The 26,802-nt window shown below is 40.8% G+C and overlaps 1 protein-coding gene across 2 annotated transcripts; it reads right to left on the bottom strand.

The window, feature by feature from the left end:
- Positions 1-2,424: 2,424 nt before the first annotated feature.
- tpd52 (tumor protein D52) lies at positions 2,425-25,150 on the bottom strand. Of its 2 annotated transcripts, none has more exons than XM_061742446.1 (6): positions 25,037-25,150; positions 7,796-7,926; positions 7,557-7,705; positions 6,653-6,754; positions 4,037-4,085; positions 2,425-3,120 (listed from the first exon to the last, which is right to left on the bottom strand). In XM_061742446.1, the coding sequence occupies exons 1-6, from the start codon at positions 25,053-25,055 to the stop codon at positions 2,986-2,988; spliced, it is 585 nt and encodes a 194-aa protein (XP_061598430.1). In that variant the 5' UTR covers positions 25,056-25,150; the 3' UTR covers positions 2,425-2,985. The 2 variants fall into 2 exon arrangements, with proteins under 2 accessions (XP_061598430.1, XP_061598428.1); XM_061742444.1 differs by lacking the exon at positions 25,037-25,150 and adding an exon at positions 15,566-15,940.
- Positions 25,151-26,802: the final 1,652 nt, after the last annotated feature.

Genomic DNA, 26,802 nt, shown 5'->3' on the forward strand with positions numbered 1-26,802 from the left:
TGATCTTTCTCACACGAGAAGGATCACGCTGACTGTTACCTGTAATTTTTCTTTTCTGATCTGTGTGTAGAAACTGCCACTGTTCTCGTTGTAAATGGTGTTTATTGACTATTTGCGTTTTGGTGCTGTTGTTGTTTGACTCGATGTTTGGTTTTAGACCTGGTGCAGAGTCGTCTGTTTAACTGGGAGGTTCTGCAGCATCTGGTGATAACTGAATAAAGATTTTTTGGCAGCTGTTTGTTAAACTGTTGTCAGTGGTGATTTTTTTTCTTTGCCCATCACCGCTTAGCTCAAGCTATCTTTTTCTCTGCTGTAACTAAACTAAGACATCTATCTTTACCAGTTAAATGCATCAGTAATCTGGGTATAAAATGACTATAAATATTTCCACTTTTCTATAACTAAAATATCTGAATTATTCCTCCTCACAGCTTCTTCCCATATCCATGATGTATTATTGATGACATGCATACAAATGTTGGATCATATCATATTTGTAATTCTGGTACATTTGCTACAAATTTTAAACTTGTGAAACACTTGTTATATAAAAGGTTCCCACCCCTGAAACTTTAAAATTAAATCCCAACACTAAGACGAAACGATTAAGATATGTCTTTGGAAATTAACCGAACAGGCTCCTGTTCGTATTAGTAAGAAAAGTGATCCTGGAGCTCAGTTTGTAGATCCGCTGAATTAAAAAGCCAACACTTGTTAGTGAGTCAGCAGTACAGGACTGTCTCAGAAAATAAGAATATTTTGATAAAGTCCTTTATTTTCTGTAATGCAAAAATGTCATACATTCTGGATTAATTACAAATCAACTGAAATATTGCAAGCCTTTTATTATTTTAATATTGCTGATCATGGCTTACAGTTTAAGAAAACTCAAATATCCTATCTAAAAAAATGTGAATATTCTGGGAATCTTAATCTTAAACTGTAAACCATAATCAGCAATATTAAAATAATAGGCTTGCAATATTTCAGTTGAATTGTAATGAATCCAGAATGTATGACTTTTTTTTTTTTTTTTTTTTTTTTTTTAAATTGCATTACAGAAAATAAAGAACTTTATCACAATATTCTAAAATATTCTAATTTTCTGAGACAGTCCTGTAAGCAGCCTTGGCTCCAACCAGTCTGCTCTGGACTGACTGAAATAAATACAATAAGAGTAAAATAAAGCCATCAAGTTTAGTGGCACTTCTAGACTTGGCTGCCCTCTTGTGTTCAGACGAGGCAGCGCAGCTGAATTACATTATTGAGTCTTCCCACACAAACAAGACCAGAATGAAACCCCCACCCTTCCAAAAACAAAGTGGTCTGAGTCAGGTGGCTTCAAAAGTATTTTTATTAAGAGTACATTTTCTCTCTGTGGTTCCATTACAGAACAAAAACGTGCTGAATTCATGACTCCCAATAAGCCCCTCACAGCTGAAATACAACACGTTCTCTCAGCGCGGAGGGTCATGGCTAGAAAGACCGTTCCATGAAGACAACATACTTCATTACTGTTGGTCCGAGACTACAAGCCCCTGCTCGTGGTCGGGAGGAGGCTTTTCTTCCTCAGTACCAGGTAGTGCTTCACCCGGCAGAGGCTTTCAAAATGTGTCAAATCCCTTCAACCAACGCTTTGTTTAGCTTCATCTGTTGTGTTCAGATTGGCGCTTTGAGGTTTCAGTAGGGATGGACCTGTTCAGTAGTTTAACAGCTTCTAGGATATAATCAATATAAAGCCAACAACAGATAGGAGCTTCGCTGAAGACGCGACTGATCCGACTTCGGTTTAACACATAAAACAGTCTTAGCGTGATAGCAGCATGTTTATTCAGCACTGGAAGTAAGTTGCCACTAATCCAACGATAGAAGCTGTTTTCATTGTTTAATATCTAAAAACTTAAGCATCAGTGTCCTAACTACCCTCTAGTGAGGCTTTTTCTTGCCATGCCTTTGTTTAATGTGTTACAGAGCGCGGGGAGGCGAGGTGTTGCCTCCCTCGCAGAAACAATGGGCGAGTGTTTAAATATTGACTCTGGCTGGCGGTGGAAGAGACACATTTATTTCACTCTCACCTCGGGTCAAGGCTGAACCTTGGCGCCATGTTTGCTCTGGCTGTTCTGCACATCTTTTGTTTTGTTTCTACTCTGGTCATCAAAGCGTGCAGAAAAAGGGGCGATATTGAGCTGAAATGTTGCTCCTACTTTAAAGTCCGAGGTTACACTCGCGAGACTGTATAAATTAACCCAAAGCTCCGAGCTTCCAATGCACACTGTTGCGTTTATATGACACAAAAAGGCAAACATTCATAGTTTGGAAACAGTGTTAAGACACCTTACTGGTTCTGTGCCGTCTCAATATTAGCACATGGATGTAAACGATAAACAGTTTGGCCGATAATCCGCAGTAAACCGACAACGGAGGCACAGAACATGTGTTTAATAACAATAACTCCGACATATAATTTAGATATATATGCAAACGCTGCTGATCTAGACACAAAGAAAATGTAAAGCGTAAATCCTTCTCTGAAAAAGCTTTTTCTTTTTTTTCTTTTATTTTTTAACATAATTGTGCAAGTTTCTACAGTCAAACCAGTATTCAGTTGATGAAGAAAAACTAGATTGGAGCATGTTTGGCGTCCGAGGCAGAGAAACGAGGAGTGCAAATCTTAAAATGGGAAGAAGAAGAAGAAGATACAACACGGTGAGGGGGGGGGGGGGATCTTTCACAATGAGCCTGAACACACGACCTGCACGAAACCACGTGTCTGAAGCCATCGGTGCTTTCAGCTTCCAAAAAGCCAACAATTGGGTGCACGTGTCAGAAGAAGCGATGGGACAATTAGATCACATGGAGGCTGGCGAGTCATTTGTTTCCAATAAAGGGCGACTGGCGCACAAGAGTTCAGGGCGGGGAGGGCGGGGGTTAGGGGGCACCGGGGTCAGACGAGGGAGGAGGGAGGTCAAGAGGGGTCAGGAGGCCTCAGTGCATCAGCGGGTCCTGGGTGGGGGGGTCGTCCGGCTGACTGCTCAAAGACTCGGCGGTCGGAGCGTCGCAGCCGTCCGGGTTCCTGTCGTCGCTGCCTTCACTGGCGGGGGGCGAGGGACTCATTTTGGTCTGGGGGAGGAGAAGAGACGAGGGAAAGTAATTAAATCATCTTTGACCTTGGAGGGAAAAACATCAGAAAATACCATTTTCTTTTTGGTAAAGGTAAAGAATATCGAACCCCAGACTTCTGTAAAAGCCTGTTTCATTCACGTTTAGGTCCACAACGCTGGACTTTTCCTGATGAGCATTCAGAAGATGATTTACGTCTCACTTTGGATTGTCAATTAAAATACGTTAAAAGTGCACAGAAGGGAAGAATTGTGCACGTGTCCAGATGGACAAACTTCCACCGTCAGCATGAGTCTGCAGAAGCCTGATGTCTGCTCCAACTTCGCTGATTAATAGATGGAGGCCTTCCCTCGACCAATTACCAACTAGCAGGTGATCAACTCTGGTAAGAGATGTTTTCTCACGACTACGAACCCGGCGTCACCATCGCACGCAGCTGCCTGCAGCGCCGCAATTACCATGAAATACCAGCCGATAAAAGGCAAGCGTGCGTTTGTTTATTATTAATGATGTGTATGAAGAACAAATCACATAAATCACACATTTATATATGCTTAGCTGATAAAATATTGATGAATTCAGGTCCCAGGATGCAGGCTCAACTTTACTCTTTGGAAAGTGACTTGCTCTAAATAAATCAAATGAAATGATAATTAAAAATACGGTAGATGCGTGGTCTGAGGTGTGTATGATTGTGCACACGTGTGCTACTCTGATATGTGCAGACCCCCCTGCAGGTTTACCATGTGGCCCCGAGTTACTGGATCATAAAAAAAAGCATAAAAAGTGCAGAATAATAGTGGGCGTCTGAGTCACAACAAGTCCACGTCAGGGTCACGGGCGCTTGCGTGCACACAACCCTGGGTTTTGACTACACGGCCTGAGTATTTGCAGCTGCACTTCATTCATCTTTTACCTTCAACGTCTCAACTCTCTCCTCCAGTGTCTTGAACGTTTGAGCGTTCCTGAGAGGGAAAAGAGAGACAGAATCAGACGGAGCTGAAATGACTGTAATGACCAGATATCAAAGTTTAGGAAAGCACACATACATGCACCTCCAACAGCAGAGAGGGTGGATGAAAGGCTGAAAGCAGGAGCTCTGCAGCCCTCCCTAAAGCGACCTGAATCTTTTCTTTTTCACTGATCATATCTAAATCGAAACATTGAAAAAAAGAGATGCAGGAACAAAGCAACTAAAGAAAAGTCAAATTACGTTGAGTTCTTACATAACTGTACCACAGTTCTGTCCAAATAATACATTATTCATTAATAATCTGCAGGGTTTTAGTTGCGGTATCACTCAAAACCAGATGTTGAAATAAAAGCAGAAGAAGAGGCTGCAGATGACTCCATCTCACTGAGAGCAATGATGTGCTCAGTGCACGACTTAGTCTTTACTTGTTTCTGAAGGCGGGAGTTTCCCCCTCCTGCAACGCATCAGTGCTCTTTTATCTCCGTATTTCTGTTGAGGTTTCTGTTAGAGCAACACTTGACAAAGCAGCGGCCTGGCTGAGCGAGATTATGAGAGCTGCGGCATCACAGCGAGCTGATAGCAGCTGTCGCTGGAGGAACGCGCTCACGTACAGTAGTCTACAGTATGAATAAAACTTCCCCTTTACTCTTGTACTGCTGCTTTATTCACTTCACCTCCGTCAAGTTGGACTCAACCAGTTCAGCTGCTCTTACCTTATGGCCGGCATGCTAGCCGAGTGTTGTATCGATTGTAAACTATCCGACAGCATGATGGAGGAAGAGGTGGGTGTTAGTATTCATGTCAGCATCAAAGCACAGTGGGCACATTAAAAACAACAAAAACAGATAAAAATCAGGCTCAGATGTGTGCACAGCATACAGTTTGGGGCTAAATTATTCTAAAAAGCGTAAAAAGTCCTATAAATCCAGCCTCATCCCATTAAGATGGACCGTGTATCATCACATAAGGTACATGCTAATCCTGAGTATTAAGGGTTAAGACCTGGTCGTAAGCAGCAAGACCCCGCTGACCCTCTGTGACCCCTCTCAGAGCGGTGTAAAACCACCACCCCCCCATCCTGGACACCACCCAGAGCTGCAGCTCATCTGTAAGGCTGCACTTCTCAGCACAGCGTGGCTTCCAGGGGGCTAATAATCTTGTTTGCAGCTCAACAATCCCGAGAGAGAGGAGGGGTATGACAGGGGAAAAGACAGATTAGGGCCTTTAGGGGGGTGGGGGCGGTTGGACAGTGTTCTCCGCCACACAGAGTACACCTATATGAGCTAATGGGTTTAAGTCCCCGGGAGACATGGACAGATGTATTTACTGCCACCTCATGTACATTTACTCATACAGTCACATTTTTTTTTATTTTGTTTTGTTGTTATTATTATCCAACATGGTCAAACCTTCTTGGCTGAAGTAAATTCCCCCAATAAAGAAGTCTTTCTAAATGGAAACAAGCAGACGTTGCACTAAGACTGTGCAGCAGATGAAACCGGGCGGTCACTTACTCAATCACAACATTTGCTGCATTATGAAACAGAAAATAGGACTAAACGGGTCCTAAACCAAACCAAGCAATTCATTCAGCAGGCAGGCATCGGTTTCACTTTTAAAACAATCAAGTTAAAGGGGACCTATTATGAAAAATATGTTTTTTCTTGCTTTAACATATATAAAGTGGTTTCCCCTCAGCCTGTCAACTCAGAGAAGGAGGAAAGCAACCAAATTCTGCAGTGTCTGTACAGCCGCCCGGATGAGCCATCCAGTGTGATGTGGCTTCCAAGAGCCGTTCAGATTCTGCTCCCTTTCGTTATGTAACCAAAATGCAATTTACATCGGTTGGCCTCCGATTCGTGAAACCACACATTCAAACTAACTCCGCCAGCCGGAGCTTCCGCCATTTTTTCGTAGCGGTGTATCGTGTCATTCAGGCAGCCAATCAGCACAGATCCTCATTATCATAGCCCCGCCCACTCAGAATCCTGCATAGATAATGAGGTTAGAGACTGGGAAGATAAAGACATGGTTTAGAGGCTGAATTTCTAATTTATTTAGCAAAAACAATCAAAAGCCTGTTTTTAAGACATTTAAGGCCCGTTTAAAATTGGTATTACATGCCATAATAGGTCCCCTTTAAGTTTTAAGAAAAAACTAGTGAGCCAACACAATGATGAACACCCTTGTCCCCTTGTTTCCATGCTGCTCTGCCGTTTGTCATCGTATCAATAAACAAATGAGGTGACGGATACACAACTACAGAAACACAATATTACACATCTACAAAATGTGATTTCAATTCAATCTGCAGCATTTTTGAGTAACGTTTAAAAGCTGTGGACACGCAAAAGTGGGTTAACAGTAGCAGACAGTGGCGACGTGCAAGAGAACCACACGGCACTGCAGCCTCGGGCAAAACATCTGGCGGGACCGGCTTCAAGTGTAGTAGAGTATTGCAAAGGGAAGCCGCAAATGCAAACCCCCCTTTACCTTTAAATGCACATGTTGACGTTGTCATGTCGACGTTGTCATGCCGACGTCTCCCATCTGACTCACCTGACATCGTCGAACTTCCGACTGATGGCCGAGCCCATGTTGGTGAAGGCTGCGGTGGCTTTCAGACCCGCCTGGGACAGAGTTTCAGATGTCCTTTTATAGCTGAGACCAGACAGAAGCAGGGAGAGAATATGAGAGAAGATATGTGTGTGATAAAGAGACTGAGGAATCAAATGCTCAACAGATGCATCCAGGCCCAAACTAAACTTCAATGTATTCTTTTTTTTATATATATTATTATTAAAATATGACAGCATCAGAATGCTGCTCATTTCCTGCAACATAATTCACGTCAACCGGCCCCACACATGCCGCAGGGAGTCTGTGAACATCTCTTTCCTCGTTCGGCAGAGGAGACTTCACAACTGTGCTGACAGCCGGCGGCCGACACAAAACTACGAGGCATACCCTGAATGAGATCAAAATAAAACGCAGCGGCTCATGAATTTCACATTCTTTCTCAAAGGGAACGTTAACTTCAAAGAACTCCAAAAATGTTCAATCACATGAATTCAAAACAGGAGAAGGACAAAAAAGAAAACCTTGAAAGGAATCACCGCGCTGCAGTAAAATTCAATGCACTCTTTGCTAAAGATGCGCAACAACTTTAATGTCATTGCGATATCAATATTGTAAAACCGTTTTATTTTGTCATCTTTTCACAACTTTGCTAAAATTCCCCCGATACTGAAATATCGTTCAGTCTCTGTGTGGGTCACTTGCTCTTTGGGGTTTATGTTAGCAGCGATGCAGAAAAACGTAACAACTTCTGCTTAAGCATTTGTTAATCACAGGTTCCATCAGTGTCACAATATTAAGAGAAGATGTTGCATGTTTCTCCTGGAGATGTTGCATGTGTCAGCGCTGATCTTGGCTTGTACACAGATGGGACTGAAGTACTTACGCGGTGGAGGTGGTGACCTCTTGCCAGGTTTTGGTGATGTTCTGTTTCAGCTCATTGAGAGGTGTAATGCCCAGCTTCCTCTTGATGTCCGCCATCCTCTTCTCTTTGGCCGCCAGCACCTGGGACAGAGTCTGGATCTCATCTTCAACCTGAGCAGGTGGAAACACACTCACATAGATTAGCTACAACATATACAATTGAAAAGTAAGACAAAAAAAGAAAGAAAGAGAGAAAGCCACCTTGTCCAGCTCCTCTTGTAGCTCCTGACGCTCTTCCTCGGTCATGGCGGGCGGAGGAGGAGGAGACGGGCCGACAGACGTTACAGCGTCCTCTCCCATCTCTGGGACCGAGTCTGGCTGCTCCTGGGAACCTGGAGGTACAGACGACGACAGACTCTTCACCTGACAACGCACAAGTCTCTTCAAGTGATATCTTTTTTAAGACGCGTAGGGAACCATGTTCGTAAAACGTATCACGTAGCCCGAGCAGAAAGGCGGAGAAAGTTTGCTGCCTTTAGTTAAAGTTAAAGAAAACCGGTGACTTAATTCAAGACAAGACGGAGAACTGCTTCACAGTCAAGAAAATGCTTTTTATTCTCACATTTACATTTTCCCCTTCAGCTCACGCAGTGTAGACATGGTCTTTGATGTTTCCACCTCTGGCAGAGCTGTGCCCAGTACGAGCTCTGGTGGATTAATTATACAGTAATATTTCTGTGTGTACGAGGACGCCACGCTGGGTTCAGACGGTGTAAAGAGCGCGTGCATGGTACGATCTGCTGGTTGAAGGGACAAAAACAGATCAAACAGGGCTAGAAAGGAGCCGGATTTGACAAACCTCTCAGATTATCTGTCTTTCCAATAATAATAATAATAATAATAATAATAATAATAATAATTAAAGCTGCAAGCAGCGATGAACGGGCCCTCGTGCGTGCAATTTTTACCAATAAAGGTCAAGGACTCAAAACTAAGTCCGATGACACCACCCACGACTCTTTATGTCAAACCATTCAAAAGTTATTGCAGAAAGTAGGAACTATCAAATATGGACCAATCAGATGAAGGGGGGGCGCGCTTTTTGGCATCCATCGTCGCCACGGTAACGCTTTTGACTGAGAAAAATAAGGTGCATCGTCGCAGGATCGAGACGCACATTTTGATGTATAACACACCTGGGGGCACGTTACGGTTCGGGCGAAGAAGCGGCCAAAGGAATGGCATAAATTGCGCCAAAATTAGACGATTAATTCAAAATGGCCGACTTCCTGTTCGGTTTCGGCCATGGCGCCAAGAGACTTTTCTTTAAGTTGCGACATGATACAGGTGTGTACCGATTTTCGTGCATGTACGTCAAACCGTATTGTGGGGCTTGAGGCACAAAGTTTTCTAGGGGGCACTGTTGAGCCATTAGGCCACGCCCATTAATGCAAACCATTAAATATCAAATTTTTCGCCAGGCCTGGCTTGCGTGCAAAATTTGGTGACTTTCGAGGCACGTTTAGGGGGGCAAAAAGGCCCTCATTTTGTTGGAAAAAAAAAGAGAGAACGAGAACATTTCCTACAGATACATTAGGGCCTTCGCACTATCAGTGCGAAGGCCCTAATTATAGGGTTGACCAGGTTTTAATAATTGTTTTAATGGTGCTCCCAGGACATTTAGCTTTAGCTGTACTTCACCTGAACTTCAACAGAAGTGGCGGCGGGGTGAGTGATCATCAGGTGTGGTCATCTCTATAAAGACAGGTGTTTGGACAGTTCTCTGGTCTGAAACGTTCAGATGTTGCGTTACGACAATGGCGGTAGGACAGGAATCATCAGAGATCTCAGAGCTGATCGCTGTTACTCCAGAAAATGTTACAGAGACATTTCCAAACAATGCAGTCCATCATTTTGCACAAGAAAGATTATTCACAAGTAGAAACACTCAAGACGGCTGTCAAACTTCCCATCTGTGGACATCGCCACAAGTTCGCCCCAAGGTCAGCCTGTGTAATGCTCTGAAACATTACTAAAACCCCAAGAGCAACATCTCAGACTGTTAGTATGGTAACATGTGAAATGTGAAAAGTTCATGACTGCAGAATTAGCAAAAGACTGAACAAGTATGACTTGTTTAAATGGATTTCCTTAACAAAGCCTCTTCTCTCTAAAAAGATCATGTCAGCATAGCTTAGGGTTGTAAAGTTATGTCTGAACGGACAGTAAAACCTTGAATGTCTTGTAGACGGACGAGAACAGAGTTCTGATGTATGACGTGATGAAAACAAAACATGACATCAGCAAAAAAACACTCCCACCAACTGTCCACCGGGGTGAGGGGGACATGGAAACATCACAGGCACCGACTTGATCATGAATAATGTCTCCTTACATTCTGAAGTTAAACATTAAGCTATCTGTCAAACAGCTAAAGTTGGCTAAAATTGGGACAAAAAAAGAGACTCAAAGCGTTGCAACAGCCCAGTCAATGATATAATGAAAAAAAAGGGAACAAAATAGATGACAAACAGTGCTAGGGGGAACCAATGGAAAGAGGAACTTCATGCTTTTACTGCGTTATCTCAGCAGAAAAAGGAGGTGCACCTACAACGATGCCAGAGACAGAGCGCATGTGGATGTTTAACTACTCAATATTTGACTTCTGCCATGTTTCTGAAAGGTCAACAGTGTGACTAGTGTGGTATCAAAAGCATAAAGAGCAGCTGCCATCACCTCCAGCAGCCGTATCACAGCCAGAGCAACCATTGGTTTTAACCTCCACCCAACAAACAAACTAAATCTATTCAATACTGCCGTCGTTAACGTGTTTGCAATGAAGCCATTACAATAACTTTATAATCAAACACTTACTTGAGTCATAATTATTGACATACACCTACACACCTACACTAAGGGCCATCGTCCAACAACCTCAATGAGCTACTAAAGAATAAAAATCTGTTGGATTGTACTGATTTTAGAAAGAGGCCAAAGGTTGTAAGCAGAAGCAACATCATTATAATCATTTGGCCAAAAATAACTTCACAAGAGGCGACACACAATATACGTGCGTGTTTCTGCGCTGCATGATGATGATCTTAAGAGTCGTCTAGCTGCAGAAATTCACCATGAAATGCCCATTATTTAAAGAGCACACCCGGCTTGGTAAGTATAAAGAAAACTGGCGAGTAGCGGCGCTACAAATCACTTGATTCCTGATAAAACATATTACGTTAGTCTGGAAATCTCACCAGGAAAACTCTGACATACTCATTACGCAAGTAAGCAGTTTATTAACCATTTAAGATGCCCTTAGATGAGAAAGCATCTGCGTGGGAAAGGGGAACATACCGCAGCGGCGAGCACTGGAGTTTGCTTTTCAGAAACTACTTGAGAAAAAAATAAAAAGCATTGTGTGACAGCCACTTCTGTTTTTAAACAGCAGTACTCAATTTACAAATAGAAAAAAGGCCTCACAGGAACTGAATTTATATCTGATTTTACTTTTTTGTTCTTGTTATCTAAAGTGAAGTGATGTAATCTTGGCAGTGGGTGTGGCCTGTATGCAAGTCTGGGAGCAGCTCTGTTTAACCTTGAGGCGGTGACGCCAACCGTAGGTGCGAGGAGCAGAAGAAAGCATCTAAAAAGGGAGGAATGTTTGACTGTGAATGTCGGCAGTAGGCAGACGTTTGGCTTGCTTCACCAGTGCACACCCGCCCACAATCTCTGCCCAACCTTGGGCAGCAGTCACAGCTAAATCAAGAAGGAAACAAAGACGAGGATCCACGCTTGAGAAGAGAGCAATCTTAACAGAGCTATGAAAAAGATTAGACAAAAAAAAAAAAAAAAAAAAAGAAATATCTCACTGCCATTGCTCATAAGATTAACCGGATGCCACACAATCATCTTAAATTGACAAATTAAAAAAACAAAACACTACTTATAATGTTGTCATCATGACTAAACCAAACAATAAAATGACAAAATTACAGGTTATTATAGTCAGGAGTCATTAATCGTTATTGACTTTTTAGTAGTAAATATTAAAAGCTGTTGTTTTGAGTCTAATGCCCTAGAAATGTAACTATTATCATCATTTTTATGCTAATGTATACTTCAAGTATAGTGGCCAGCAGAGGTGGACAGAGTACTTGACCCCAGTACTTGGGTAAGAGTACAAATACTACTGGTCAAAATTTACTCCGTTACAAGTAAAAGTAGCTCAGTCAAAATATTACTCGAGTAAGAGTAGAAAAGTACTTGCTTTTAAAGGTACTTAAAGGGATTGTGACATGAAAAACACATTTTTCTTGATTTTTTGTGTTTTGTTGGGTGTCTTGACATCAATTACACCCAAAAAACAACGAACTTTTAACATTCAGTGTATTGTGTGCTTTCTGGGATTTTCCGCATAACTGTGCAAAAACGGCGCATGTGGTTTGGTGGCGGATCGTTACGTAATGATCCGCTAAATCACCGCCCCCTCCACCCAGCTCCCTGTCTCCTCTCCTCTCCAGCACCATAAAGGCTGATTTATGGTTCCGCGTTACACCGACGCAGAACCTACGGCGTAGGGTTACGCGGCGACGCGCACCATACGCTGAACCCTACGGCGTAGGCTCTGCGTCGATTTAACGCGGAACCATAAATCAGGCTTAACACGCCTCTTTTGTTCTAATCACCGGAGGAAAACTGCTAAGAAGACCCGCGGCCACTGACTGGACTTAAGATAAGGGGACACTGCTGCTTGCATGCCTTTATTTTTATGATTGTTTGCTGTGGTTCGCCCTCCTGCTTTTCCGTGCATGCTTCGCCTGTCGCTCCGACGCCGCTGTGAGCGTATGGCGGGAGGAGGAGGAGGTTTGGAGGAGGAGCGGAGCAATGATTGACAGGAAAGGGGGGAAAGGAAGCATTTTTCACGGCGCAAAAAAACACTGTAATAAAAAGCCAGGAAAAGATTACTAGAGTGAAGTTTTTCTTGTTACACTCTTTTAGACACATTTGAGGGATGTTGCCCAAGACTTTTAATAGTGTTAAAAGCATGTTAAAAATGATGTCACAATACCTTTAAGTATCCAAAAGTAAATGCTTTTAAATTTACTTTAAGTAAAAGTAAGAGTAAGAGTAAGAGTACATTTCTTATTTTCCACATCAGTAAATTACTATATTTTTTCTAAATGAATTTAAGGATCTTTTAACTCTTGTTTCTGAGAATTCGATGTTGAGTTGTTGAAAGCAGAGAGGTAGTTCTGCTTCGGCAGACACAATAAACATTTGAAAATAAATGTCTGTGGTTTTTCTGTGCCCTCGTTTTTTACTCGGTCGAACTCAAACATTGAGTTAAGATACGGCCAAGGATTTTGTGAAAGTCCCTGCTCCGAGTCCGGCTCGTTATCAGACTCAGACGACTCAGTGGATTGTCTTTCTTCTCCTGACGCAGGCGTAGCCATTGTTGCGGCTCTGTCTTGACAAACGCAGGCTACTTTGGTGGTATCGTTTTGAGGAGGCTTGACGTATTTCCGCTTTACGTACATCCCAGTGGAGAGCGTGCACTGTGATAGGTCTCCTCCTTTGACAAAAACAGCTTGTGTCCAATAGGATTTTAGGGAAGAAGAAAAAAGAGCAGACCTGAAAGTAACAAGTACTTTTCAGCCTTCCTAGAAATTTACTCGAGTAAAAGTAAAAATATTTGTCTTGGAAATGTATTCAAGTAAGAGTAATAAGTACCAAAGAAATCTAATACTCAAGTAAAGTACAAATCCTCTGGATATGTACTTAAGTACAGTACTCAAGTAAATTTACTCCGTTACTGTCCACCACTGGTGGCCAGCACTAGCATAAAATGACCTCGTATCTAAACACAAATGCTGGCAGGTATACAGCGTCTGAATCAAACTTACTCCAAATTTTGTTGGTAGTTTATATCAAGACAAAATGTATCAGTGGAAAACTTAAAAAACAGACAAAGTGACTAAAGAGAAGGACAATTTCATTATTCCATGATGTTCAGTCATACAAGGAAGAACACAGTGGAAAGATGAACAGATTTAAAACGTATGAGCAGTTTAAGATAATATTATGCAAAGTCAGAGATTCAAACCACTGCAGTTGAAGAGAAGTTGAAACAATTAGCTGAAGTACAACAGCGCTGCGCTTGAAAGTAAACACAGACACAGGAAGAGCATCATGTGTCGGCCGTGGAGAAGAAACACTGATTTAAAGTCCACTTTAACACGTATCTCAGCTCATTTGAGTTAAATACAGTACAGTAAATACAGTAGGAGTCAAACAGCAAGTAGGTAAAGTTCACATGCTGTTTACATGTGTCGTGGATCTGAAGTAATTAGCTATGTGTAGATATTTCCTGGGATATTTATACCCGGCAGTCTGGCAGGAGTTGTGATGTCTAAGGATTGTTCAGATAAAGGCAGGCGAAAACATCCCTTTAAAAACATATCCACTGTTCTCCGTGCACAACAGCCAAGTACAGCCACTCAAAGGCATTTTCATAAACTAATGTTATTTGGTCAAGTGACTCAGACTTATTTAAAAGGGGACCTATAATGAAAAACACGTTTTTTCTTGCTTTAACATATATAAAGTGGTCTCCCCTCAGCCTGCCAACTCAGAGAAGGAGGAAAGCAACCAAATTCTGCAGTGTCTGTACAGCCGCCCGGATGAGCCGTCCAGTGTCATGTGGATCTACGAGCCGTTCAGATTTGGCACATTTTCGTTACGTAACCAAAATGCAAACCACGCCCACAACTATAAAACCATGTAACTGCATGCGAGCGTCCGACTATCGCGTAGCACTGCGTGACATCGGACGCTCTCTGTCCATCTCCCTCCAGCAGCTGCCACTTTATTGAGGTTTTTGTAGTGAAATGAGGAGGAATCATAGAGATAACTTCTCATTTCAACTAACTGGATCAGCCGTTCCTCATCCATGACTGTTTCCTACAGCGCTTTCAACCGGCTTTCAACGCAAGCGACAGGAAGAAAATAGAAGCAGGGCGTCCGACAAATGTTCAGCTCAAAATGGCGCGCCGCGTCGCGCCGCAGCAGCCAGTAAGGACAGTCCAATAGAAAATAAAGCAATGGAATTGATTTTGTCGTTGACGCTCGCTCGCATCGCATGCAGTTATAACACGGTGAGGACACGGACATGGTGTAAAGGCTGATTTATGGTTCCGCGTTACACCAACGCAGAGCCTACGCCGTAGGCTACAACGTCGATTTAATGCAGAACCATAATTCAGGCTTGACTCTGCCGGCCGGAGCTTCCGCCATTTTTTCGTAGCAATCAGCACAGAGCCTCATCATCATAGCCTCCCCACCCACTCAGAATCCCGCATAGAGAATGAGTTTAGAGAATGAGATGATAGACATTCCTCAGAGGCTGAATTTCTAATTTATTTAGCAAAAACAATCAAAAGCTTGTTTTTAAGACATTCAAGGCCTGTTTAAAATAGGTATTAGATGCCATAATAGGTCCCCCTTTAACAGATCTAAATGAAATAAAAATACCAGGAAGTATTTTTAAGCACATTGCCAGTGTGAACATACCAAACTACAGACGCTCTTCGTTTTTTTGGTCTGGACCTAAAAATCACATTTGTGTGAATACATCTTACAAGGAATGTTAAAATATGTCTGAGATGAAATAGTTTATAACTTGGAGAAACCACACAGTCAACAATGTTCTGAGCAAATATTTGAGTGAACTGAAGAAGAGTAAAAATGGCTCCAACCAAGTTAAAATAAAAAAAAATATTTATGGATGATTGGTGGGAAAAAATAAAAAAAATTAATTAAATTACAAAATGAAAACAACACAAATATTAGCAAAGGCTGCAGTCAGACCCCTCCAACATTTACTTCTGCCCTCGCAATTAGTTCGTATTCCCCCAAATTAATCCCTTTAAATTGACCAAACCATGCTGGGGTTTTCAGCACACACACAAACATGCACACAGACAAAACTGCACACAGAAATTCCCCCCTCCTTTCTTTCCTCCTCTGAATTACCTTTCGCTTTGACGGCTGGTGAGCTGGGCGGTGTGTCGCTGTAAGACGGGGAGAGGTACAGGTAGCTGGCGTTGACCCCTTGCTCAAAGTCAAACGGGGAATGGTACTCCTCCAGAGGGTCCATATTTACAGCTTGTTGGGTGTTGTTGGTCGGAGTGACGGCCACCTCCTCACCATCAACACTACCCGAGCGAAGCTCGCCAAGTGGTGATTGTTTCCATGTGATCCAGCCGCGTGCTGGTTGTCTCCACGTCCCCTTGTTTACAGCACCCTGCACTCTTGTATAAGCGATAAGAACCAACACTCAAAGAGGTTTTTATACCAGCTTTTAGGTAGTCATAGTGACAGTAACACCACAAGGTGTTTTAAAAGCTTGGCTCCCTTCTCCGTTAATAAGTTACCCGTCTCATGGAGCAGCTGTTGCAGCATGCACACCTGCACTCTTCCTGCCCTCTTCAAATCCCAAAGGTAAATCTTTCAGTCCGTCCTTTCAGCTGTCCTTTTGCGTAATCAGTGCTGTCCCTGTGCTGATGCTTGTCACTGTTAGCACGCGGAGCGCTGCAGTGATATTGCACAAGTCTCCAGTTTCAACACTTTCACGTCTCTCAGCCAGTTTCTTTCCTCACTCACTTTCTGTCATCCAGCCTGTCATCCGAGGAGGAAAAACCAGAGGGTCCATTTGTGTAGGAAGGTCACGTGGTGTGTGTGTGCGTGCGTGTGTGTGTAGGGATACATTAGGTGAAAAGCATAATCTGCAGTGTCCCAGATTATAGCAAAGCACTAATCCAGGGTGGGCAGGCCAGTCTAAAGCAGGAGTCGTGCTTGTCAGCTAGAATGGGGAGGACGCCCAAGGCGACGCTGACTATTGTCTGCACGCATGTAGACGGAAAAGAAAACGCTCTGTTGGAAAAGAGAAGTACCACTGTCTGTGATCAGAAGCACTAGGACATTTATCACTGTTGAACCACAAGGGCATTCACTGAAATTTAAGATCATTATTTTAACATCTTTTCACAAATTCTGACTATTACCTTTAAAACTAAAACAACACAATCGTGTTATCTAAGTCAGACTCAAATACACAGGCAGCAAACACTTTAACGGCTTTAAACACCTGCTGAGACGTTCACGGCTGCAGTGAAGTACAAAATCAGTCTGGTGACATTCCAGCACAAATTTTATTACAGAGGGCGACTGCATGTCCTCAGAGCGGCATCAGCTAGAACAAAGACAACCACCAGTTTAAACTAAAGAATGAAACCAGTTTAAAACTGGATTGTTGAGTAACTAATCAGAATATGCAATGTAGTGTAAATATACCCTCAATTATTCCTGGTACTATCTAAAACATTAGCTAGAGTAGGAAGAGAGACGGAGAGCACAACCCTTCCAGTTTATGGAATTAGATGAGCAAGAATGCGCTGATCTTTTCCAGGAAATGCCTCACATTATGAAACAAGGACGGGCACTTTACCAGCCGCACTGGAGGCATGGTAAAAAAAAATAAAAATATATTTTCCTACACCCCACTGGAGGTGCAGGGGTTCCAGTAAATCATAACAGATGTTTATCAAATGGGTGTAATAGCAGGTTCTACTGTGCATAGCTAATGTAGGCCCATGTCAGGTTCCAACCCCCCTTTCAAATGATTTCAGCTCACAAATAACTTTCTTGCAGTCACTCATCACAAGCTATCAATTATCATTCACAAAAACAAAATAACCTTGGTCGGCATCACTGCACGAGAGAATACATGATCATGTTCAAAGATCCAAGCACAAATGTCTACATCAATACGCCATCATTTCAATAAATATATCCGTAATGTTTTTTAGTGTTTTATCTTAATATTTATGTTGCTACAGAGTGGACTCAACATTAATTTGACATTCCAGTCCTCTTGATCAAGTCACTGTATCACCAGAGTGAAAGGTTTTTGAAGGTAAATGACTTAAATGCTTGAATCAGATAAATTGCTAAAAAAAAAAAATAAAAAAAAAAACCAGACTTGCTAATAAATAAATAAGTAAATTCATACAAAAAATGTCAGAATTTAATTTTTTCCCCTCGAGCGAGACTACAGCCGCGAACAAACAGCCATTTTGAAGTGGTTAATGAACCACAGCATGAGATCAATTACACTACTATTCAAGGCATAGCCTGTCACATGATTGGCCTAAAACAAGAATCATGAGACATGCATGACGGTGGATGCAACAACTGGGCCCACAAAGTTCCCATGAGATGTGCATCATGGGAAAACAATAAGGAAAGGCATGGGTGGGACACACATACTGTACATGTGTATCCAATCTACATTTCGGCTAGCAAGTGGTTGTAAAAACATCTGAAAAAATAGGTGGAAACAGCTGTTCTAGCCTCTCAGAGGGGACAAGATCCAGCTTGAAACATCTCAGAAAAACCACCCACCGCCGTCTTCTAGAAACAACATTTCTTGTGCTGAAAACGCACAAAAACTGACATTTTAAAAATGCACTACTAAAAGTGGTATAAACAAAAAATAGTAAGCTATAAAAACAGAGGCTGTGGATCAATGGGTGAAGCCAGTCGTCCGACTCTACCCACTGTTTATTGGCAGATTGATCCCTCGCCCCGTTATGTGTTGACATTTCCCCTGGGCAGGACAGTGAACCCCACATAGCCCCTCAGTCTGCTCACTGGGATGCTAGTGCAGAAATCAAACTCGCTGCTGTATATAAAGGGAGCTGTGTTATAGAAGTCCTGCAGTGTAGGTATATTTTTGTAGATGGGTCAATGAGAAACACTATTTTGAAGGCATTGTAGAACCTGTATACGGCTAAAAAGGCACTACATAAGCTTGAGACCTTTTGCTATTTTAAATGTAAATGTTTTTTTACTTATTGTTTAACTCAAAAAGGAGCACTAAGACAGAATATAAAAATTTGAAACTGACTTTTGCTCATCTTTTCTGGAATTTGATTCAAAAAATACTGAGTTGGGGTTTGCCAGTGTGTTACACCACCTCTTTAAAAGAGACCAAAGGAAATTTGGTCTCCCTTTTAAAAACAAAACAGACTGCAGACAGGCCACATTTGCACTCAGAATGTAATCTGAAATTGGCAATATTTACGTGCACGCTCATAATACAAGAAATAACTGTATTCTACATGTGTCAAGGTTTCTGACTATGAACATTTGTCTTGTGTCCCTTTTTTCGGTGTGTAATGCCATTAATGTTTGGCTGTGTCCGACTATAGTTTCTATCACTTTTTGTATTTTTAAATAACCAACAGGCTGTTGCACCCAGGTCTACTGGAAAGTACATCACAGTTAGTGAATGTCGTCGCTGCAGGTGTTCAAGTGCTGTCTTTAGCCAAGAATGCTGGCAGTTCAGTAAAAGGCACAGCAGAGGAGTCCTATGTTGGTGCTGGTTCTTTTTGACGTTTGGGTTCACAGTATGGCTTGCGCATTAAATGTAAAATAGAAGGAGGCACAAAATCTAAGGAACTATTGTTTAAAAGTCAGAAAGTACTGATGTGGCCAATAATGGTAAGAAATCCAGTGACAGCAGGCGTGAGAAGAACGCACTCGCTGAAGGTGTGGGCGGGAATGATCCAAAATCCAGAGTGAGTGGGTGAGTGATTATAAAGTTTTACCATGCTTCTGTGGATGAAGCAATAATGGTTTACAACACTGCTTTTGAGCCAGTCCAGGGATTTCTACTCCAGAATTATCTGTCCTTAATGCCCGACCTGAAGATCATGCCAAATTCATTTACTTTTATTTTTTGTGGCACTAGTGGCTTTTATTGGGAAAGTAGATACATGGGAAACGGATAGAGAGAGGGGGGGGGAAGACATGCAGTAAAAAGCGACAGGCCGAGACTTGAACCTGAGGTATCCAGGGCCCCGAGATCGTGGGAATAATAGTGTTATGGCTCTGGAGATATTCCAGAACTATTTCATGATAATTAGGAAGGTCGGATATGGTTTGCATTTAAACCAATACTGGTACAACAACAAAACAAAACAATCTGAAAAGAAAAAAAAGAAAAAGGCCAATAGGGCAATACCAAGTACCCCTTAGTGATGCGTCAGGATTTAAGAGGGCAAGTTGCAGCCAGGCGCTACAAATCATCAGTCCGTGTCCACCAGCAGCTGTATAGACCTTACAAAAGAAGACATGTTGGCCCTTCGCTGCTCTGTAGGATTAATGTGTGTTTTAACACAACGCAAAGGGAGAATTATACAAGAAATTGGTCATCAATTTGGGAAGGAACCTAAAACCTTTGTCAAACAATTTGATATCAACAATGAAAACACTCATTAACAAGTGGAAAACGTAGTTAATCTCCTCATGACTGGACTTCCCAGCAAATTTACCCCCAAATCTGAGTGCAGTCCTGAGAAATACTAACCAACTCATGGAGTGAGGGGCTTCATCTTCCCCACAGGGCTCACTGACCACGACAGGACTCAACAGCACAGTCAGAAGATTGAGCAAGTATGACTTATTTGAAGACTCATCCAGGAGAAAGTCTCTTATAGCTGAATGGAAGGACAACTGAGGTTCACAAAACTTCATCTAAACAAATCACAAGACCATAAGGACAGATGAGACCAAAGCAGAGTTGTTACACCATGCATCGTGTTTGGAGAAACCCCAACACTGCATTTTGAGAGAAACACCTTCTAGCCATTGCTATGCATGGCAGTGGAAGGGTAGTGATTTGGGTTTGTTTTGAAGCCACAGAACCGGGGTACCTTGCACACACTAAGTCAAGCATGAACTCTTCTGTATTCTAGAGGTAAATGTGAGGATACCTGCCCGACTTCCACAGCGCTTGGTCACAAGAAAGGAAAATGATCCAAAGCCCACCAGCAAATCTACGCAAGAAAAGCTTATCGGAAGAGAAATAGATAAATCGATGTTTATGAATGGTCAACTAAAAAGTCCCTTATAGGTAGGTTGCACTAAATTAGGTAATGTAGTGTCCTGCTGGCAGCTGGAAGTTAAAATGTTTCTGTTATTAAATGCATCATGAATGGTCAACACAAGCTCAACACCAGAACCAACAATTACAAAACCAAACATGTTAACATATCTATAAGGACATACCATCAAACATACCATGACATGTTTGAGTGTTTAAATAATTTGCAAATCATGACATTCTGTATTTATTTACATTTTACAGAGTTTTCCAGATGTTTTTTTTTTTTATTTGTTTTTTTTAAACTAAGTAGCAAATATGGACCTATGCCAAACAAGGTCTGCCATGTGCATAAGACATGCATTTCCTTTATATAATGTGCACACTGCCCAGAATGTCATATCATGGTTACATCAGGGAGGCTCCGTTCAGACGGGATATTAAAATGGATGTAAGTAAAGCTTGATATCGTGAGGCGTATCTTAAACATATTTTGTACTTCACTGGAAAGAGAAAAATATGCTGCACATGCCAGAGAAGAGCAGCATACCTATGAAGTATAATATAAAAACTAAGAGCAAACATATTATTCTACTCAATTTTCTCTCAGTCAGCAAGCAAGGAGCCATGTTTTTGATTATGCCACCTTAAAAAAAATAAAATTTATGAGAGAATGTTTCTCTCTTTTTCTGACAAAGTATGCACTTATAATTGAAACACAGGGCCTTGAAAGTTGTATTGTGTATTCCACAAGCAGAAAAACTGGAAAAATCATCTTCAGTCATGTGAGAAGACAATAGAGAGGTGTTGAAAATCGAGCCAGAAATACTAGTCCCTCTGGATTTGAGGGGTTAGGCTTATAAGAAGTCTGGACATGTCGGTAGTCAGTGTCATTTACCACCATCAACAGCATGGGTAGGAAAACAACGTCATTTTTAAATGCAACTGAATGACATGCTTAAATCTGTTAACAACTGATACATTTATACGCCCCCTCTGCTTGATCTGTCAGTAAAACTTCAAGTTTCTCGCTACCGTGTCATGTTGGAAGACTCTCTGCAGGCAGGGGAGACAACTGTAAGGCCAAATCTCACAGGCTAATGAAACATTCTTTTAAAGCTGGAGGAAACGCAGGGGCTCGGTGTGCTCTGTTGGTCAAGACTCATAACAAATTCAATAAAAACTGTTTTGGTTTCAACAACATCAAAGAAATGCATCTTGTGCAGTTCTGATTTTTATACAGATTAACTTTCTTGCACTCATCTTTCTACAGATGCATTTATGTAAATTACTTTTGTCAATTAGTGTGATGTGAACCCTGTAATGTGAGGAAAATAAAGCTTTAAACTTATTATGTCTGGATACATCAGATGCAGCACGTGTCAATTCAGAGAACTATAATCTCTTCAAACACACTTCTTTAAGAGCAACATGTGACAGCTTTGGCTGGTAACAGGTGCATTTAGTCGAGATTCTGTATAACATCAGTTATTATCTTTTTGATATTATTACCATCTCTAGTTTAGCCGGGTTTCTGTCAAATATTTAGGTCAAGATATTGACTCATAAGAAACTGATGAAATAATTTCAACTATATTTGGAATTATTATTTTCTGTTAAACTACAATTTCAATTCCAAAAACATTTCAATAATAAAAAAGGGAATGCAATAATTTCCACATGTAATAAACCCATATTTTATTACCAATCAAACATAGCGTATCAGATATTGAAACAGACATTTTGCCATTTCATAGAAAGTACTAGCTTATTTTGAATTATTTGAATAGAAAAGATCTTACACATCTGGAAATCTCTATGTGCCGAAAAGCTGAATATTTTGGAAGGACATCTGCTCCCTCCCAGACAACGTCTCCTTCAGAGAAGGCTTTGCATATTTCATCAAGAAACACTGCTAAACCCCAGACTGCATCCATCACAACAACATACCTCCACAGGAGAAGAGTCAAGGTGCTGGATTGGCCCGAGTGCAGGCCAGACCTTTCACCAACACAAAACACTTTGCGCATCTTGAAACTAAAATTTCTGTAGTGAAGCCCAGGACTGTTGTATCAGACAATTCCTCTCCTAAAACTCCAGCCACTTGTCTCTTCACTTCCCAGATGTTTACAGACAGTTGTTAGAAGAAGAGGGGATACTACACACTGGTAAACATCGCCCTGTTCCAACTTTTTGGTGATGTGTTGTTGCCATCAATTCAAAATAAGCCAATATTTTACATGATAAGGCAATACATCTCTGTTTCAATATCTAATATGGTGGTTAATGTTCCACAGGTAGGAAAATACGGGTTCATGAGATTTGCACGGTTAATTTTCTTGCTCAGACCAAATCAGCTGTACATTGCTGGGAGGGGGGGCTGTCAGTGAGAGACTTCCTCCCACAGCTGAAAGCAGGAAGTTGTTCTTCAAATCTAATAAGTCAAAATTGTTAGCCACTGCTCATGATCAACCTTATTAAACAAATGACTTGAAAAACAAGACGATCAGAAAAGCCTGACTGTCATTTTTGAACATTTCATTCTAAAGCAAAATTATAGGTTTTTACTCTGGATGTAGAAAAGAGTGAAAAGGAGAAACATGTAAACAACATTAAAATACGACAAAATAGAAGCACAGTGTGAAATATCTTAACATTTAGTAATTGCCAATGTTTAAATTCAAGACTTTGAAATCAGCCTGAAGGGATACTCCTAGCTGAAAATGCCCTGAGCCTCAAGGTCCCCATCTTTCCACAGTATACAAACATCATGGCTAAACTATTTCACAGCCCAAAAGACTACCTCTATCTCAAGATTTAACAGACAGCACAACTACCAGGACTCCAAGAAAGAGATGTTTGTCATCAAAATTATCTAATGTTTATGTAATAATTGCTCGGGGGTTTATGTCTATGTTTATGTTCATGTTCATGTTCTGGATCTCTGGAAAGCATCTAGAGACAATATCTGTTGTATTAGACGCTATATAAATAAAATTTAATTGAATCTAATACATACACAGATGCAGAATCAAACAAAAGCAGACTGCTTCGAGAACGCCACTAAATCAGCATGATCCGATTTCAGCTCCTCTTCCAACAAGTCTAAGCTGCCCCTTTTTCATATTGAACTCTGCATTCAAAGCAAAAAAAGAACGTGATATTAAACTTCTGGTAAACTGATTTTTAAGGGGACATATATAATGATATACTTCAAAGTGCTTTTGCAGCTTCGAATCATAATGACAGTAATTAAGATAGAGAATACACCTGCCAGGGATAAACGGATACGACACACTAATGAATCCTGCTCTGTTGCCATGACAATGTGTCTATATAAAAAGAGACTTGTTTTGATTTTTAGATCAGATAGAAGAGATAAAAAAAAGCTTCTTTCATTTATTCTAGTACAGAAAATTTTATAGCTTTATTTAATTAAATTATAAGATAATTTAATGAAAACTACATAATTGCCATTACTGTATTCAAAATAAAGATTCCGATGAATACCAATCTGAAGTACAGCAAAAGGATACCCTTGATAGACATGTGGCATTCACTATTTTCAGCACTGTATAAGATTCATTTTTAGCCAGACACGTCTTACCTGAACAGTTGGTATTTCATTTACACATATGGTGGAAATAAAATGTTATGTAGTAGGGGGAAGCCTTTAAACGCATATATGCAAAGCACTGAAAAGTTCACAAGTCAGAGACAACTAGCCTGTCATAAAAGTGACCTCCACTCGTCAACGAGATAAGATAAAATGTAAAGTTCTAAACTTCACCAACTGCTCACAGAATTCATTTTCCTTTGGTCTGCAATGAATACTGACAAATTAGGAACGAGTCACAGGTTATTTATGATAATCTTGTAGGAATACGCCATATATATTGTTCCTTTCCTTTAATAAAGAAATAATTAAACATTGAGAGCAGTTGGCTGCTCAACAGGAGCAGAAATATCCAGGTGGAGGGAGGAGTAGAAAGGAAGTAGGACTGGTGGGTAAAGTGCACTCTCAGCAGTGATTCACAGTTTTATTCCCTAATTGCCACTTAAACAGCGAATAGGAGGGTCAAATAAAACTTGTGCACTCGATTTCAACGAGAATATAAAAGTCTGCCTTTATTATAACAAACATATATAGTACGTGCACTTTGCTGCCAAACATTTGGACCTTTTAAATATGCATTTATTTCATAACCGTGTGGTTTTTGTTAGAGCGTAAATGTTAACTTCCTCCTTTATGTATTAGCTCACTGGCTGATACACGATGGGACACATGCTCAGTAATAGTCCACGTCCTTGTTATTTTTGTAAATGCTGACACTTCATTTGTTTAATGAAACGGTATGATTTATTGTCCTTCTAAAGACTTCTGTTGTTTCTCTTACAAAAACATTTAAATTGGACAGTAGCATATGGTGCAGGTCAAACTTCGGTCGCAGCGACGAGTTAGCTAACTAGTTTGCTGAGTTTTTTCTGGGGCAAAATCAGTGTCAATAGGTCTGTTACAACTCTAACACGCCAATAAACCCGAGTAAATTATTCACCTTTCTCTGCATCCTCCATGGCGCGGCTGGGAGTCGTTTGTAGCTGTTTTGCGTGCAGGTCCGGAGTGTGCTGGCTGGGCTCGGCGGGTCTTCCTGTTCTCCTCACGTTGCCAGGCAGCGGGGCGGGGCTCCGTGACGTCAGCACGCAACAGTGTAAACAGAGGTGAGCACGTGGACCAGGAGACCGTCAACACCAACACTCAGCTGAACATCAGGGACACGTCAGTGCAGGCTCTGACTCTGTTACTAAGATTTAATCATCCATATATATATATATATATATATATATATATATATATATATATATATATATATATATATATATATATATATATATATATATATATATATATATATATATATATATAGTTTTGAGTTTTATTTTTGTGTCGAAGACCCATCCCTTACAGGATTATAAGACATCATAAACAGAAAATCATCAATATACAATATCACACTCACTTAATTGGGAGCTGCACAGTGTACACCGGAAAAAGCAAAATAAGTAAATCAAAATAAAAAAAATAAAGATAAATGAATAAAATTAAAAAAAATTCTCCCTAACAAAAGCCAGAATGGATATTTTCACATATATGTTACTTTTCTTCGTTTATCCCATGCTTTCTCTAAATAGTCAGCAAGTGCAAATACTTTATAATCAAAAATCCATTTGAGCCTCTTAGCATCAATTACCCACATCAAATCCAAATTCTTACACCTATCAAATAATTTCTGACGCAACTCATGATACAGAGGACAATAAAATACAAAATGGAACTCATTTTCAATATCATTAATGTCACAGTAAGGACAAATCCGCTCTTCTTCTGGGACTCCCCGATAACGTCCTGTACATATATATATATATATATATGTATGTATATATATATATATATATATATATATATATATATATATATATATATATATATATATATATATATATATATATATATATATATATATACAGTATATATATATATATACTCACCCACAAAGCTGAACTGGAACAAACTTGTGGTCCTTTCCGATTTTCACAAAAAGAGCAGTGACAATTTAAGCATTTTTCACATGATGTTTGTGCCTTAACAAACCTGCTATTTCTGATCTCACTTAGATATGGGAACAGAACAACTCATCAATAAACCTGTGGGAAAGTTCCATGTCTCTTGTTGAATCGTGTTAATTCTTGAATGTAGATAGTAACAAAAATATCCTCTCTGCGGAACATGCTGCTATAATTGTGGGCAAAGGATTTTGCCTACATTTTAGTACTCAATTCCCAAGTACTTTTTTTTGTTTTAGCTTCTCTCCATCACACACAATTCACCAAACTATAGGCAGTGTATCAGATCACGTTTTTATATATTTAAGAACTGAGTTGAAATGGTTTGACCTAAGGGGAGGGGATAAACTTGGAGATTTGCATGAATGATCCCCCAAAGTTGGCCAAGGCATTTGTCTGGGTGCTGATATTGAAGGTTTTTATCTAGCCTGAACTCAGGCTACCAAGCCTGGTTAGTTGTCTGGCAAATGTGGCTAAATGTGCCATAAACTGGTCTAATCCAACCACCCTTTGTCTATTCAGTCCTGTTCAGGGTGTTGGGTTGCAATGTTAGAGCATATCCCACCTGAAATTCCCAAAATGTGGGATACATCCAGCAATGCATCACAGAACCTGTCATTCAATACCTGACAGAATAAACCAGTATAATGTGTGTCATACTTTTCACTTCACATAACTCTGTTGCTTCATTCCAATTGCG

The sequence above is a fragment of the Cololabis saira genome, chromosome 15 (genome assembly GCF_033807715.1).
Source record: "Cololabis saira isolate AMF1-May2022 chromosome 15, fColSai1.1, whole genome shotgun sequence".
Lineage (NCBI taxonomy): Eukaryota > Metazoa > Chordata > Actinopteri > Beloniformes > Belonidae > Cololabis > Cololabis saira.

Excerpts from the sequence above, each read along its gene's own strand:
- tpd52 (XM_061742444.1), bottom strand. The coding sequence starts at position 15,689 with ATGGACCCTCTGGAGGAGTACCATTCCCCGTTTGACTTTGAGCAAGGG. Across the intron at positions 7,706-7,795 it reads TACAAGAGGAGCTGGACAAG|GTTGAAGATGAGATCCAGAC; the intron begins GTGGCTTTCTCT and ends CCACCTGCTCAG. Across the intron at positions 4,086-6,652 it reads CGGAAGTTCGACGATGTCAG|GAACGCTCAAACGTTCAAGA; the intron begins GTGAGTCAGATG and ends TTTCCCTCTCAG.